The sequence below is a fragment of the Thalia democratica genome, chromosome 6 (assembly GCF_965202585.1).
Source record: "Thalia democratica chromosome 6, ktThaDemo2.hap1.1, whole genome shotgun sequence".
Taxonomy (NCBI): domain Eukaryota; kingdom Metazoa; phylum Chordata; class Thaliacea; order Salpida; family Salpidae; genus Thalia; species Thalia democratica.
This window is the reverse complement of record NC_139170.1, coordinates 12,784,121-12,800,009: the sequence shown is the minus strand read 5'-3', so window position 1 is coordinate 12,800,009 and position 15,889 is coordinate 12,784,121. Positions and strand designations below refer to the sequence as shown.

Here is a 15,889-nt window from a genome sequence, read left to right as displayed (position 1 = left end):
ATAGACTCAAAATTCTTTTTTTATTATATAAAGTGTTTACTTACTTAGTTTGTTTTGACTCTTTGAATTATTATTTTTGATTTTCTTCGGTAAAAATTTTATCAGCCTATAGTTGCAAAAAAATCCGGATTATATGACATTTTCCAATTCTAGAAATTCTTATTGTGCCAAGTTAAATTCTTAAAACAAATTTAAAGGGCCACAACTAAAAAAGTAATAAATTAAAATAAATAATAAAAAATGCGTATGTAGGTCTAACTAATAACTACAAACACTTTTTTTGTTCAAGAAAAAAGAAAAAAAGTTTAATTAATTTTAAAAGGTACTGAAAAACACTATGTTTTATAAAATAATTTTAGCGATATTTCCAAACATATTAAAAAAAATCGAAAAAAAAAAGTTTAAGAGTATTAGTTACACATAATATTTTTTTCTAATTTTCTCAAAATGTATATTACTATTTTAAGTGTGGCCCATTAAAACAATTTTAAGATTTTGAATTGTAAGAGTTTGAATAGTCGTGTACCCAAAGTCCGATATTTTTATAATAAATATCTTCCTTAATACTCAACGTATTTTTTTAAATTGTTTTAGTTATTGGCTTAGTAAACAAGAAAAATGTGTATAGTTTGAAAGTTAGCTAATAAAACATACATTTATATATAAACCTTTAAGGGATTGGCGGCGAGAAAGAAACTTGTCAGCATGCTAAAAGATGTTCTGCATAAACTAAAGCATAAAGCAATTGAAGACATCAAAATTGTAGAAATAAATGATGACGAGGCTTTGAAAAATTATGTAAAAACGGGAAAAGGTGCTATTGACACCATATTGCGTGAAGCGATGGTTCTAAGGCTAAAGTTAGTTAATTGTATACTTTGCTTAGTCGATATAAAAATTTGTACGTATTTTGTCTTTTAAATGTTATTTTTCTGAAAAAAAATTATCTAAGAAAATACGTTCAAAGAAGAAGAATGCTACTAATGATAGTTAAGAAAGCAAATAACATTTTAGGCATAATTTTTTTTTAAATAGTTTCTATCAATAAAACTTTAAAATACGTTGTTTTTCGAAAGCCTCACATTACGGTGAATAAAATATAGCAACTAACTTTTTAAAGAAACAAGTCAAAAGAAGACATTGACGATTTGACGCTGATGGACATGATAATCGAGCTGATGGTGGCGGGCTACTTCACCTCCGCCTCCGCCGCCACCTCCTCCCTCCGCCTCCTCGCACAACACCCGGATGTGTTCCGCTCCTGCGAGCAAGAACTCGGCGCTTTCGGACTTTTGAACCCGGACCTGACGTTGCCGCATGAGCGCCCCCGAGTGGACAGGAGCATGATCGGGAAGATGAAGCTGCTGGACAACGTGGTCAGGGAGACGCTGAGAGTGAGGCCTCCGGTGCTTGGAGGCTTCAGGAAGGCAATCAAAACGTTTCGAGTCGGAGTGAGTAGTTTTAAAAAGTTGAGTATACAATGTGCATAGTGTTAAGTATGTTAAAGTTTGAAAATGTTTGTTTAAGTTAGTTATTGTTTAGGTTAGTTAGTTATAAAATGCTTGACACAAGTATCTAATTATGTTTGCAGGACTACAAAGTTCCCAAAGGATGGTATATAATTTACAACATACGGGACACGCACGAGTTTGAAAGTGGTTCTAATAACACCAAGTTCGATCCTGAAAACTTCGAAATGAATGAAGAAAGGAAATTTAGGTAAGTACATAACAGTATTTTTTAAAATAATTTTACTAAACTTTGCAAACACATTCATAAATTAAAAGCTTTATTTCTATGTTTCTAGCTAAGTTTACGAGTTATAGTGCTTAAACTTATAAGTAAAAAAGAAAAACAATATAATTTTACTTTATCTATAAAAAAACAATCATCTTATTATTTTACTTGCTCTTTATGTCTAAGACCTGAATTTAGATCTGAAGAACTATTTATACAATATAAGGATCCTTTTGTAACAAATATAGCTGATTCATGCTAAACTTAAGTTTTAATTAAGTTGGTTTATTTTTCTAATAAGGCTGGCAAAAGCATGTTTAAATAGAGAATTAAAAAAAAACACTTTTAAATTTTTAATAGCTATTTTTTTATGTAAGCTAAACACATTATCAAAAGTGATTGAAAAATCGATTAATGCCAGTTACAAAGGTTAAATGGGTTTATAAAAATATTTTGCTGATTTGAAATACACTATGCAATATGCATATTAGTTGTTAATGTCATCAAAATGTTTATTTAAATAGTATTTTTCGGAAGTTTTTAAAAGGTTTTATATAAATTCATTAACAATGGTTTTTATAAATATCATATAAAATACAATTTTTATCTACAATTCTAATAAGCTATAAGAAATTAAAAAGATTCAGAGAATTTTCTAATTTTAAGTTTATCAAAGCCACTTACTAAAATTTATTTTAGCTCGAAAATTTATATACTTGTAACATAAAACTAAACTATTATTAATAAGGTACCAAAAACTATGAAAACGAATACAAACTTTCACAAAATAAGATAGTATTAGAAACAATCGAGCTACTATTTGTTGTTTTGTTTATTTAGTACAATTTTTACTTAAAGAAGTGTGAGATATAAATACAAAGCTTAAAAATCAATAACTGTAGCTATAATTATATGTTGGTTTAATAAATCTCACTAAAAATTCTTTATACTCTGTTTTTTAAAACAAGCATACACAACAAAAATTGTGGTATATAAATAATAATATGTATGTAACTAATATGTATATAACTAATATATATACTACTAACAAACTGTTGTAGCTACTTGCCATTTGGAGGGGGACTAAGGATGTGCATCGGAAGGAAGTATGCCAAATTGCTCATCAAAGTAACTCTTATAAAATTTATCATGAAGTATTCACAGTGGGAGCTTAAAAGCTCGCTCAAAGACAAATACGTTCCGTCGCTGATTCCTGCCGACGGACTTCCAGTTAAACTCACACAAAGAAAAAAAGAACAGCAATCATAAGCAGTTATTCATGATCGCTTTAACTGGTTTTTGACTATAAACAACATTTCCACTTATTTAGTTTAGAACAATACGTCTAACATTTAAGAATTAGTTTTTTAATAGTTTTTTTTAGACTTGTAACTTGTAGTAATGTTAATTTAATACTTATTCTTTTGTTTACTGTTGATTTTAACAACACAAGTTTAGACAAGTATTTTAAAAAGCTTTGTTCTATTGACTTGATACCAAAGGCTTTTATTTTCTTAGATTTTAAGAATTAGTTCGTTTAAGGTTGTTAATAAATGTTCGTTATTGAAAACAAAATAAAATATAATAAACTAATGACTGTGTCAAATGATTATAATTATTTATTTTGATAATTTCGTTTTTAAAAGTTGTTTAAACGTTGTTACTAAAAAAGGTAGATATTCATTTTTTACTTTAAAAAGTGAAATTCCTGGGCAAATTCTAATTATATTTTTACATGTTTTTAATTGATACTCTCAGTTTTAAATAGAGTAGAAACTCTTATCATGAAATTAACACCAATTTGTTTTTATGATTTTAATAAAAAATAAGTTTCAATAAAAAATAAGTTATATTTCGTAAAAAAAACTTTTTACAACAATTTTTAAAATCAAAAATAATATGTTTAGAACCATCAAAAAAATAAGTCTTAGTCTTATACAAACACTTCTAAGAGATCTTTCGTTTATTAAAAAACAAACAATTTCAATTCTTATTCAAATAGAAACCAAACGTAATTTCACACAAGGCATTAACCTTTAAACCCTCAGATCTTCCATACTAATATGCATGTTGTGATTCCTTAAGATCCTTAAACTGGCAAAATGTAAGAGTATAACACAAAAGTTGTACCTTTATTAGAACAAAAATTAAAATGGGATGAAGGTAGTCTGCCTTATTTGATTTTAAAGACCGTACAGGATTGATAATTAGACTTAACAAAAATAAAAAAAAAAAGACTGAGACTGATTTTTTGATGGTTTCTAACCATTTTTTATTTTTATTAGAACAGATGCAACAGCTGCAAGTTCTTTTTAAAGCCTTGTGTTTCAGCACAATAAATTTTCAAACCTTTGGCAGCAGAATCGATTGACTTCCACGGAGAACATTTAAATATTAAAAGACGTTGTAATTTTCCTTGAACTTTTTTTAATTCTTCATTCAACATTTAAATAAACCTTTTGTAAATGGAACTGATGAGATAATTTTTGTGTATAATTTATTATATTTATTATTTATTTTGATGATTTCATTTGTAAAAGTTGTTTAAACGTTTTATTTATTTTAATGTGTTTCAGCACAGTAAATTTGTTAAAAAAGTAATACTTTTAAAGTAGATATTGGTCTCCCTTTTAAATTCTATAAAATCAGTTCCACATTTTGGTAAACTTTACTTAAAACTTTTAAGTAAAATAAAGTGTTTGCGTACAAAAACCTTTTTTTTGTATTTGCAAATAATTCAACTATTTCTCGTAACCAGGACTATGAGTAAGTAGATAATTTAAACAAACTTATGAGAAATAGCAGCGTAATTTTACAATATATTTTAATTTAAGACTAGTAAGTTTCAAAACATTTAAAAGCCTAGAGAAATTTAGGGAAGTGATAACCCTGTGTATTAGGTATAATAAAAATATATATAACTGAAGTTGATCTTAATAACAAGACTTATAACGTTTACAGAGTCACTTTTTAGTTTTCATTATTTTATAACACTTTTATAAGTTTAGATAAGTATCAAGTTTTCTTTTCTTTTAGACAACTGTCAAGGTTTAAATAAAAACCAATAAGCATTATTAGAAAGATTTCTTTTTAAGTGCACCTTTCTTCACTTGTTTAGTTTATAATTTTCAATAGATGTTCAGCCTCTTTTAGTACTAGTTTTACAACTTTAGACTTCTAAAAGTTTGCATAATAAATGCTTGCTGAACATTAAGAACAACTGTTAAGAATATTTATTTAAATTATTCTAAATAAAAAACTTAAAAGTATAACAATAAAATATAAAACGGTGTTATCAAGTTTAATATCTTTTTAATGTTAGTAGATTTTAAAATTGACTGAATTTATAAAATAACGTTTTCAAAAATGTTTTAAGTATAAAAACAATTGTGTTTTCCGAGTTTAACATTATATTAAAACCAGAAAATAGCAAGTATTTTATACTGTTATCAAAAAGTAAAAAAAAAATAAAGTTCAGAATTCAATCAACGCTGTCATACTGTTAAGTTTCTTTTGAAAAATAGTTTGTGAACCAATTTAAACAAATTACGATAACATTTTAAATAAAAAGTAAAATTTGTAATTTACGTTTTATTATATAACATAAGATAAAAAGTATTAAAATTCTAGTGATAGAATGAAATTTAAGCGAGTCGTTGGTTTTAGATGAAAATAAATATTGAAAATATGTGAAGTAAATTAATATTTTTAATTAAATTTTGTTTAGTTGACAACTTTTAAAGCTATGTACATTTTTTTTAATCTTGCATCAGCCTAAACAAAACGCAAAAATCAAACTAAAAACAGTAAGACATTTTAGTTTCCGTAATAGTTTCCGTAATAATCAAGGTCATCCTGAGATAATCCCTCAAAAACTGGTCCGGCTCCTCCAAACTGACCATACGAACCCAATAGTAGACGGTATATATCATTATCAAATGGTCCAACAAAACCAACAAATATGGCGTTTCCACCGTTGAGTGGCTTTAAGGCTTCTATTACGGTGAACAAGAAGTAGTTTATTTGCACCTGCAACCAAAGAGTGATAAGTTTTTTTAAATCAAGCATTGATTATAAAACGAGTTGTAGTTTCCAGTGAGTTATTTTAAACATTTATTTTGAAAACTCGCAGAAACAAAAATATTAAAGTTTTAAAAAATTGTGTTTCCGTATAACATTAAAAAAAAATAACCACTATAATGTAGTCAGTGCCTGTAGGTTTCTTTGCAGATGTGTACACAACCGCGTTGTACAATTTCATTAAGTAGCTGAATCTCATCTCAACTATGTTCTTGACCTAAATGTGCAAATTTATATACTAATCCTGTTAAAACATGGTAAAATATTTTTTGATTATTGTGCTTGTATGTTTACTTTACGAGAAATTTTAAATAACTTTTCTGATAACTTACATACGATAAAAATAGCTTTTGTGAATTTAATTTTTCTGTTAAAATAGTTTTTTTTTTTCTAATATCATTATATAAGTTTGTACCTCATCAGCTACTTCTTGAACCTCTTTAGTTGCTTTTTGTACTTTGCTAAAGCCAGGAGGTAGTAAAAAAGGTTGATCTAAACATCCTGATGCTAAACAGTTAAAGATTTTTAATAAACATTGATTTTGTCTAACACTCAAGTTTTTAGTTGAATGGTGAATAACTTTAAACCACTGAATTCTGTACTCAACATAAAAAAAAATATATGAAAATTTAAATTAAATCAAGTTGTGTGGTCTAATATTTACAATGCAGCTCTCAAAGTTATACAAAAAAGTTAAAAATAATTTATCAATTTATAAACTAAAAAGATTAGTTTATATAAAAGCTGCAAGTATTTAAATATTCATAACTTGTTTGTTAAAAAAAATGTTCTGGACAGAGAAACAGTTTTTATTTACATCTTTGTAGCATCCTTGTAAACTACTTTTTGAATTTACCTAACAAAATAAACACTAGTATTTAATAATTTAAGCAAACTTTTTTTGGTTCATAAAATAACAAAAGGAATATTATTTTATAAGTCTAGAAAGTAAAATAATTAGTTTTTTTTTATTTAAATTAAATTTATTATAAACTAACCTTTAAAAGCAGGACTAATCTACACAAAGTAAAAAAAAACTTTCATTCTAATTTTAACAAATAAACAGTTTAAATTTAAGGGAAAACATTATAAGTTAAAAAAGTAGTATAACTTCAAAAAATGTTTTAACTAACTTGAATTGAACAAACTAAAGCATGGTCCAAGTTCTTCGAATGGTCCGAATCTCTCAATATCTGGGCCGATTTCTCCAGAAGGTCCAACCATCTCGAATAGTACACTACCAAATTGTCCAACTAAACCTAAGAATACGGCTTTTCCGTTTGAAACAAAGACTTCTATATTTGTGAACAAGTCATCACTGATTTGCATCTAAAATTTTATTAGTTTAAAAAAAGAATAGATGTTAAGCAATCACTTCATTTTAACTTATTTTTAACATGCATCACCAACAAATCTTAATGTTTAAACAATTGTGTTAACATATAACATAACACGAATAAAAACCACTATTATGTAGTCCGTTCCTTTGTATTCTTCACTGTAGGTTGATGTGTATACAATCGCGTTGTACAATTTCAATATATCTATAAATCTCTTCTCAACTTCGAATTTGACCTAAATTGTGCAGTTTATTGTACTAAATCTGTTGTAAGCATAGTCCTATATATTTAAGTTCGATATTTTTTAATAAATTTTCTGATGGGCTACCCACAATAAAAATAACTTATTTTTCTATTAAGATTATTTAGATTTTTTTTCAAATTATAAGACAATTTTTTACCTCATTAGCTATATCTTGAACCTCTTTAGTTGCTTTTTGTACTTTGCTAAAGCCAGGAGGAAGTAAAAAAGGTAGATTCAAACACTCTGATGCTAAAAAAATAAAGATTTTTTAACAAACATTGTTTTTATCTAATTCTCAAGCTTTTAGTTGAATGGTGAATAATTTTACACCGCTGAGTTCTGTAATTTAAATAAAATAAAAAATACAAAATTTATAACATATCAATTTTAAAGAACACAATGTTAGTATGCATTTCTTAAAATTATACATAACTAAAAAAAATTAATTTATTATTTTATTAAAGTAAAAGAAAACTTTTAACAATTAAGTTAAGTAGAAACACCAAGTATTTTAATTATGTTTAAAACAGAAACGTAGTTTTCCATGCACAGTCAGAACTACTATAAATTTATCAAGTTATAGATCAGTCAATAAAGTCTAATTGTAAGAATGTTTTATGCCAGGATCGGCAGAAGGTAACTATTAAATCGAAAATATCGCTGTTTGTCCAAAATATAAAAACATAAAACATGAAACTATTTTGTTTCTAGATTTTTTTTAAATTATTAAATATATAGATCAGTAGGAAGTGTTAATTTGTTTCATTATAATTTGTTTGTTAAAAACAGTCATTCTGGACAGAGGCATAGTTTTTATTTATACCGAACTAACTACTCATGGCAAGCTACCTGGCTATAAGAAGGCATTAAAAATGCAGCTTTATCACAACTTAGTTAAAAAATTTTGAATTAATGCATTCGTTTTACTAAAAGAATTGTAAAAATTATTCCCAACTACTATAAAAATTAGCAAATTCGTTTTTAAACCCTTTTTTTTAAATTACGTTAAATAAACATAAGTTTCGGTTAACATTAGATAACCGCGGTGTACTTATTTATTACTAAATAAGAAAGCATTAAACATCTAAACTTTATAAACTTTTAAATTTAACTGAACTTAAAATGTTTTTAAACTTATATTATACTTAAAAGTTTAAAAATCTTAATTTTTAGCTTACATATGCTTGTACAAACAAACTTATTGAACTATTTTTGTAAAAAAAGCATTTTTGACATTTTTATTTTAACCACAATAGTTTTAGGTTTAAAATTATACTTTAAAAATAAGCTTAATGCTGTATAAATCTGAATAGTTACAGAACTAGTAAAGTATTGTTTAAATATATGTTTCTAAGTAGAGTTTAAATTATTACAAACGAACCTTTAAAAAGTAGTACTAAACTGCACAGTATTAAACAAGCTTTCATTTTAGCTGTTAGAAATAACTGTAAAACAAATAATAGAAAATTAACAAAAGATGTAGTTTTAAAAATGACTATAAATTTGTAAGAATTTTATTTAATTTTAATCGAACAAACTAAAGCTAAGAACATTATATAATAAAACTAAACCCTCAAATTAAGTCTTTTAGAATAAAACATTTATAATTAAAAATGAAAGCTATAAAAACAGATTTTAGTTTACAGATCAAGAGTTAGTTCATGGTTAATTGCTTTTAATTTCAACCTTATAAAATAAAGTTATTTTTTATACAACGACTTCAGAAATATTGTTTAACATTTTAAAATACTTTTTATAAGAGTTTCAGAAAACTAAGTACCATCATATCTCAACTAAAAAGAATAACTATTCTTGACTATAACAAAAAAGTTCTGACACATATAAGCTCTATTATCGAAATTTTTTAAACATCTAAAAAAAGTTGTTTAAAAACTTCGTAAAACTTGATTATTAAACTGCTTTCCTGATTAGCCTTTAGTATCATGTTCAAGAAACTTTAAACCTGTATGTTTTACATTAAGTCAGAATCAATAGTTTCAAGGTGCAGAAAAAAGTATTTTTTAAAAATTAACAAAAAATTCTAATAGTATGATTGTTCTACGTCTGTTGGTTTAAAAAAATAAAATGCTCTAACAATACTAGTTGTATTAAAAATATTAAGTTACCTTGATTCCAAAACATTTATAGCTCCAAAAGGTTTAAATTTTCCGTAATTAGCTTAATAAGTAACTCACTTTTAATTAATGGCAAATCGTAATGGTTATAAATTTTAAAAATTAATAAAGTAGACTTTTATCTAAGTTTTTTTTTCTTTCTAAAATCATTAGATGCTAGCTACATGGTACTACTGTAGCCTAAATAACGTGAGAAAATTAACTGTTTCTAGTGTTTCTCTCCGGAAAAAAAAATCGGAAACGGCTTGTTTCCGTTTTCCAGATCGGAAAACTTTAATTTCGTTTTTGATAAAATTTGCGCAGTCGCTGGTTGTTTTATAGGGAATTTCTATTTTGCCGGAAGGCGAAACGTGAACGTTTAGGAAGTCAAAGTCGTCATCTGCAAAAAAAAGAATGAAACTTTTTTTCAAATTATAAACCACAAAAAAATTAATTAAGTGAAGCATTTAAAATTGTTTTGTACGAAAAATAACCTTGCAAACCTCAAATTCCATAATTCGTAAAACTGTGAAAAGACAACACTGGAAATTGTTAAGCAAGAATAATCTGGTTATTGTTGTTTAGGTATTTATTAGACTTTCGCATACTTTAAAAAAAAATCAAAGCTGACAAAAAATCATAGTCACATTTAATTTTTTTTAGTGATAAATAATAAATCAGTTTTTGCATGGCCTTAGTTAAACAATAATCAGTTATACTATACATAAGTCACAATTTGCAAAACCATATTTAAATACTTATTACATATACGGGCTCCATGAAACTTTGCTTGCTTTTAAAGTTTTTGTACAACTTTTGTCAATTGTGTTGAGTGAGTCCTCGTTTTAAACTTACCCGGATGCAATAAAAACAAATCCATTTTAAGTCTCATTATAGTTATTCTATTTTGATTGCTAATTAGTTTTATCAAATAGTCATCAACTTTTACTTTTACAACTTAATTATTCGTTTTCACCTTTTTGTTTATTTGACTCGATAAAAAATTGCATTGTTGACATCTACTTGTATGTGCTATACTTATAATTTTTAATAGATCCAATAAATTTTCCACAAGTTTTTTTATAAGTTACAGCTTAATGTAACTTGTTTAGAGTCAACACTTATTAGCAAAACTTTTATTACAATAACATACAAAACAAAATTAACATTTGGAACTGTTAATACTTCTGCGCATATTTTTTCTAGTAATTTTTGTTTCTTGATGTAATCTTAACCATAATACTGCATATATTTTAAAATCTAACCACAAGAGAAAAAAGATTCATTTGTTTAACACGTTATTAATCATAAAAAAAGTATTTTAATTTATTATATTAGAAAATTAGGGTGGAATAAACTTCCTGATTGTGGTTTATACTCGTACTAATATTGATTATAAGTATAATCTTTAACTCTTATAACTAAATATACAAACCACTAATTTTTTGCAGACTAAAATCAATTGAAGTATATACATCATCATGTTTATCGTTTTTAACAAAAGTAACAAAATTATTATTGAAAGACGGAAAAGATGTTTTCTCTTTAAAATTTAAAACTACTTTCAAACTAAATAGCTCAAAATAGTTATTTAGATTGTTTTATTAATTAACCTTAGCTTAACAGTTGTTTTTAAATTGATAAGAAAAACCTAAGAAGTTTTACAATACTATTTGCTAAAACAAATGGATAACATACTTTAATTTAAGGGTGTGTATTTTGAAAATGTCATTACTTAAGTGTTTTTAACTCATTTAATAGAAAACAATAGAATACAGATAAAAAATCTAATTCTAAATTGAAGCATAATTAAGACGCGTCAATCAAATGCATGTGAGTTTGAAAATTGTAATACTTAACTTTCCGATAAAGTATATTTATAACTAATACAAACATTTTTCCTTTTTTTACTTTTTGTTAGTAGCAGCTTAAGCAGAATTTTCTATTACTATTTGTATTACATATCAAGGAAGGAAAAAATCCGCTGACTTCAAATGATTTTATTGCAAAAAAAAGTCAAATAAATGAGGTTAGATCAAACAGCGTGATTGTGGTGTTTGGTCGTACGATTTATGATTTGCGATCTTCAATTTCTGTGGTGCAGAATAAAGTACCTTGTTTGCAGTTAAACATGTAAACCACTTTGGACTTCCCAAATGATTAATTTATCCACGCTAAAAACCACGTAAGAAATTTGGAAAGTTTTCAAATATCTTTATACAAAACAACTATTTCTTTTAATTTTAAATTTTTAGTTATTTCGTTTTTTTAATGCCATCATTAAACATATGAGTTTAATTTTCAAATTTTAGTAAGAATATATTCTCTTGATTCTTAATTCTAAGTAAGCATGGCTTTTAAATTTCTTTAGTATTTATTACATTAACGTTTTTTAATGCGTTTGGTCAAAAATACTATAAAACAGATACACAGATACACAGCGGCAGCACTATTCTAAGTATAAGTAACTAAACAAAACCATGTTATTAGACAAATTATCTTTTTTAATTTTATCCTACTTATGAATTTCATTTAAAATGTTGGAAATGTAAAAGAAAAAAAACTAACTTCAGTTTTATCTATTTTTTAAGTAACATTTTTAATTCACGTATAGTTTACAGCTTTATAGAGCTTATTTAAAATTCATGATTTTTTTTTCATTTTTACCTTTATATTTAGAAAAGTTAAAACTTTTACACATACTTTTTTGTTATATTTTAGAGTTTTTTAATCGAAGTTAAGCAGAGTATAATACAAACATTTTAAAAACATATTGCCAATAGAAAGAATTCCATCGGTTTAAAATGTTTTTATTTTTAAAGAAAATTTTTAGTTTAATATAGATGAAAGAACCAGCTTGATTGTGGTATACAATCGTACGGCTTATTATTTTATATCTTCGCTTTCTGTTCAGACTAAAGTATGTTTGCTGTTAACCATGTAAACCACTTCGGACTTTCCAACAAATTCATTTTCTACTTTAAACCGCTAATTTTATTAAAGGTTAAAATGTTAAAACCATAAAAGTGTGCAAAAAAACGTTAAGCTGTTAAATTATTTAAAATCATTTTTTGTAGTAAAAATGTGCATAAAAATAATTACTATCTTTTGTATCTTTATTTTTTAACACTTATTAGAAATTTTAAAAACTATGATTATTTCAAAAAGTTAACACTGATCAGTACATATTACTAAGTCAGACAGTTAGTACTTAGTAACTATTATTTTCTTAATCTATTATTTTTATTTTTTTTTACAAACATATTTGTACGCATTTACTTTAAACTTAATTTTTTTTAGTTGTCTAAAATATTCATCGAAAACTACTATCAAAAATGTTTATACTTTAAATAAATTTTTTTTAACTATAACTTGAAAGAGTTTTATTTTAATAACAACTTAGATTTTTTGAAGTTTAAATTTAGATGTGTTTTTTTAGCTCTTAGTAAATAACAAAAAAACTTTGAGGTGTTCAATATACTTTTTGTTTTATATTTTTCATGGTCTTAATTATACTCTATTTACTGAAGAGTTTTAATTACTGTAATGCTTTTAAAAACTCATAATTTCGAAACTATACATATTTATTCAATTATTTAATAACATACAAAAAAGTTTAGTTTGCTGAAAAAGACTTAAACTTTTTTTTAACTGTAAGCCATAAAAAAAACGAAAAAAATTAATGTTTATCTATTCATAAATTGTGAATTATAAATCTTGAAATAACAATTTTTGCTTTTTGTACAAACTTATTTTAAACACTCTTCATATTTCTTTTTTTTTATGGCTTACAGTTTAAAAAATTTTATGTCTTTTTCAGCAAACTAAATTTTGTTGTAATTTATTAAACAATTGAATAAATATGTATAGTTTTGAAGTTATGAATTTTAAAAAGTATTACAGTAATTAAAACTCTTCAGTAAATAAAGTATAACTATTTAATAACGTTAATGTTAAATAAGGCTAATTTAATCAGTATTGTTTAGTGAACGTTCTGACTTGGTGAAAGATTGGGTTCTTCTTGAATAGCGGTAGGCAATGTGTTGCCGTAAGCCGGGTCTGGCCCGTCAACAGAAGCATTATTTGTTTATTTGAGATCAAAAAAGCACTCAACAAGTTTGGTCCAAGGACCTGGTGTATAAAAAAAACTTTTCGGTTATCGATTCATACACCATAGATACAGTTTAATATCTTTTCCAGAACTAGACCTGTCGGTATTTTTCCCACCAAATGTTTGTTAACATTTAGTCATCCTGCAAATATAAAATATAGTTTGTTTTTATAACAAACATGTTAAAATGTGCGCTTAACTTGATTTTAACAACACATTATTGCTTATTAAACCACCATGTTATTAGAATATTGCTTTTAAAGGTTTTTTCAATTTTACAGTCCAACTTTTCATAATTACGCAACACGCTAATTTTTTTCTTCAAATACAGCCTGCGAAATAGTTTATCTAGTAAGTTTGTTTTACTGACTAGAAATTTTGCCCTATATTTTCTAAAGGAACAAGTATCATACTGCAAAAATGCAAACTTTTTGAAAAAGTTTCATCAGGCCTGAGGGCAATAAACAATAAACGGGCACTTGAGTGAGCGATTTTAAATTAGCTGGCAGTTTTTGATTTAAAAAAATATTTCCTAAAGTCTAATCTTGCTAAGACTTTTTGTCGTAAACTAAAGATAAAAAGATTTCAGTCATTAAATTACGTTTGTAGTTATAATAATATTTTTAGAACAACAGTTTTTTGATACTTTAAGACGTATTATTTACTATTAGGCCAATATCAGCAATTTAAAACTAATTTGATAATTTAAAATAACCTAATTTTATTGCATAAAACATTTTATTTCAAGTTTTAAAATGAATATTAAGTAATATTTTTTTTTCTACTACCTAATTTGTTACAGATTATAGCTAATTTAAAATTATATTATTAATTATAGCTAATTGTTAGCCCTCAATCTAATGTAAAAACAAGTTGGTTTGAAAAATAATTTCTTCCGAACAATAGCATTTTATCAAGTAAAGTTTGATAGGTATCATATCTATTTAAATTTACAGAAACTTCTTGCGATAATGCATCTACAGCAAAAAAAGCTTTTTATATTATTGGCTGTATTCTGATAACGCATTTGATAAAAAACAGTTAAGAGTCTGTACTACTTTTAGTCACTACAAAAGTGGACAAGTTTAACATTTAAAATAGGACAAAATAAAATGGTCAATTCAATATATACAATAAATTTAATTTTTACAATATTAATAATTTTTCAAACTTTTTTTAATATAGCTATGAGAATTCTAAAGTGTGTAACTAAACGGGAATTCGTAGATTCGCGAAAGGCTAGTGTAATTCATACTCTACTTTTCTGATAATTCCAAAAATATTTTAAATGAGTTTTCAAATAGATAAAATATTACGAATTTTCATATGTATTAAAACTTTGTACTTAATACAGTAGCAATCTATTTTATGATATTATATATGTGCAATACGTTTATAGTTCTTTGTAAAAAATGTTTTTCAATCTAAAAGGGCAACCTTCTCGATGAGTCTGGAAAATAATGTCTATACAAGGGAGTCATTTTAGTCAGCAAGCAATTTTTTTTCAGGAAAATTGGTCGATTAATTTTAAACAGTTGCCGACCTATTTTACAAACTAAGTTTTTCTTAAAACCAATACATAAAAAAAAACTCTTTAAAGATTAAAAGTTTTTCTGGTAATTACTTCAATTATTAACATATATGTCTAAAAACAGGGTCATTTTATCGTAAGATTTTTATTGCTTTTGAATAACCTTTTCTTTTGTTAATTTTTTTTTAAATATATTTTTTTTAGTTTTAGCTGAATATAAATTTCAGCAGCTTGAGTTAAGTTCTGTTGCAAATATAACATATGTTGTATTTACAAAACTAATTAAGAAGCTGTGAGTTGAAAACGATAGAACATTTTTGTTTCCATCTATCAATTTTTCAGCATGTAGATCATAATAAATTCAAAAAAAAGTTAAACTTGTTAATTATACTAATATTGAACTTGTTTTAGTGGTAAAAAATCAATTTGCTTGTTCGTATATTCTCTGTAATATATTTTCTATTAAAATGTTTTACTATTTAAAAAACTAAACTTTTTTTTAAATAAACTCGAAACGAAAAGAAACTTAACTACAATATTAGCTCTACTTCTTTCTAAAAATAGTTTAGTTTTTCAACAAAGTACAGTTATCAAAAAGAATTAGCTAAAAAACTAAACATGATTAGCAGTAAAACAGAACAGGTTTTCATGAATAATTGTCATTTTGTAGCTATAAAAATAATTTCACTTTCTAAGATTTATCCTTAAATAAAGATGAACAATGAACGCATT

The 15,889-nt window shown here is 25.4% G+C and overlaps 1 protein-coding gene across 1 annotated transcript; it reads right to left on the bottom strand.

The window, feature by feature from the left end:
* Nucleotides 1–5,308: 5,308 nt before the first annotated feature.
* LOC145837978 (uncharacterized) lies at nucleotides 5,309–8,842 on the bottom strand. The gene is made up of 7 exons (XM_082945484.1): nucleotides 8,783–8,842; nucleotides 7,559–7,650; nucleotides 7,282–7,392; nucleotides 6,951–7,146; nucleotides 6,233–6,324; nucleotides 5,930–6,034; nucleotides 5,309–5,766 (listed from the first exon to the last, which is right to left on the bottom strand). Exons 1-7 carry the CDS (start codon nucleotides 8,826–8,828, stop codon nucleotides 5,554–5,556), a joined length of 855 nt encoding a protein of 284 aa, XP_082801610.1. The 5' UTR covers nucleotides 8,829–8,842; the 3' UTR covers nucleotides 5,309–5,553.
* Nucleotides 8,843–15,889: the final 7,047 nt, after the last annotated feature.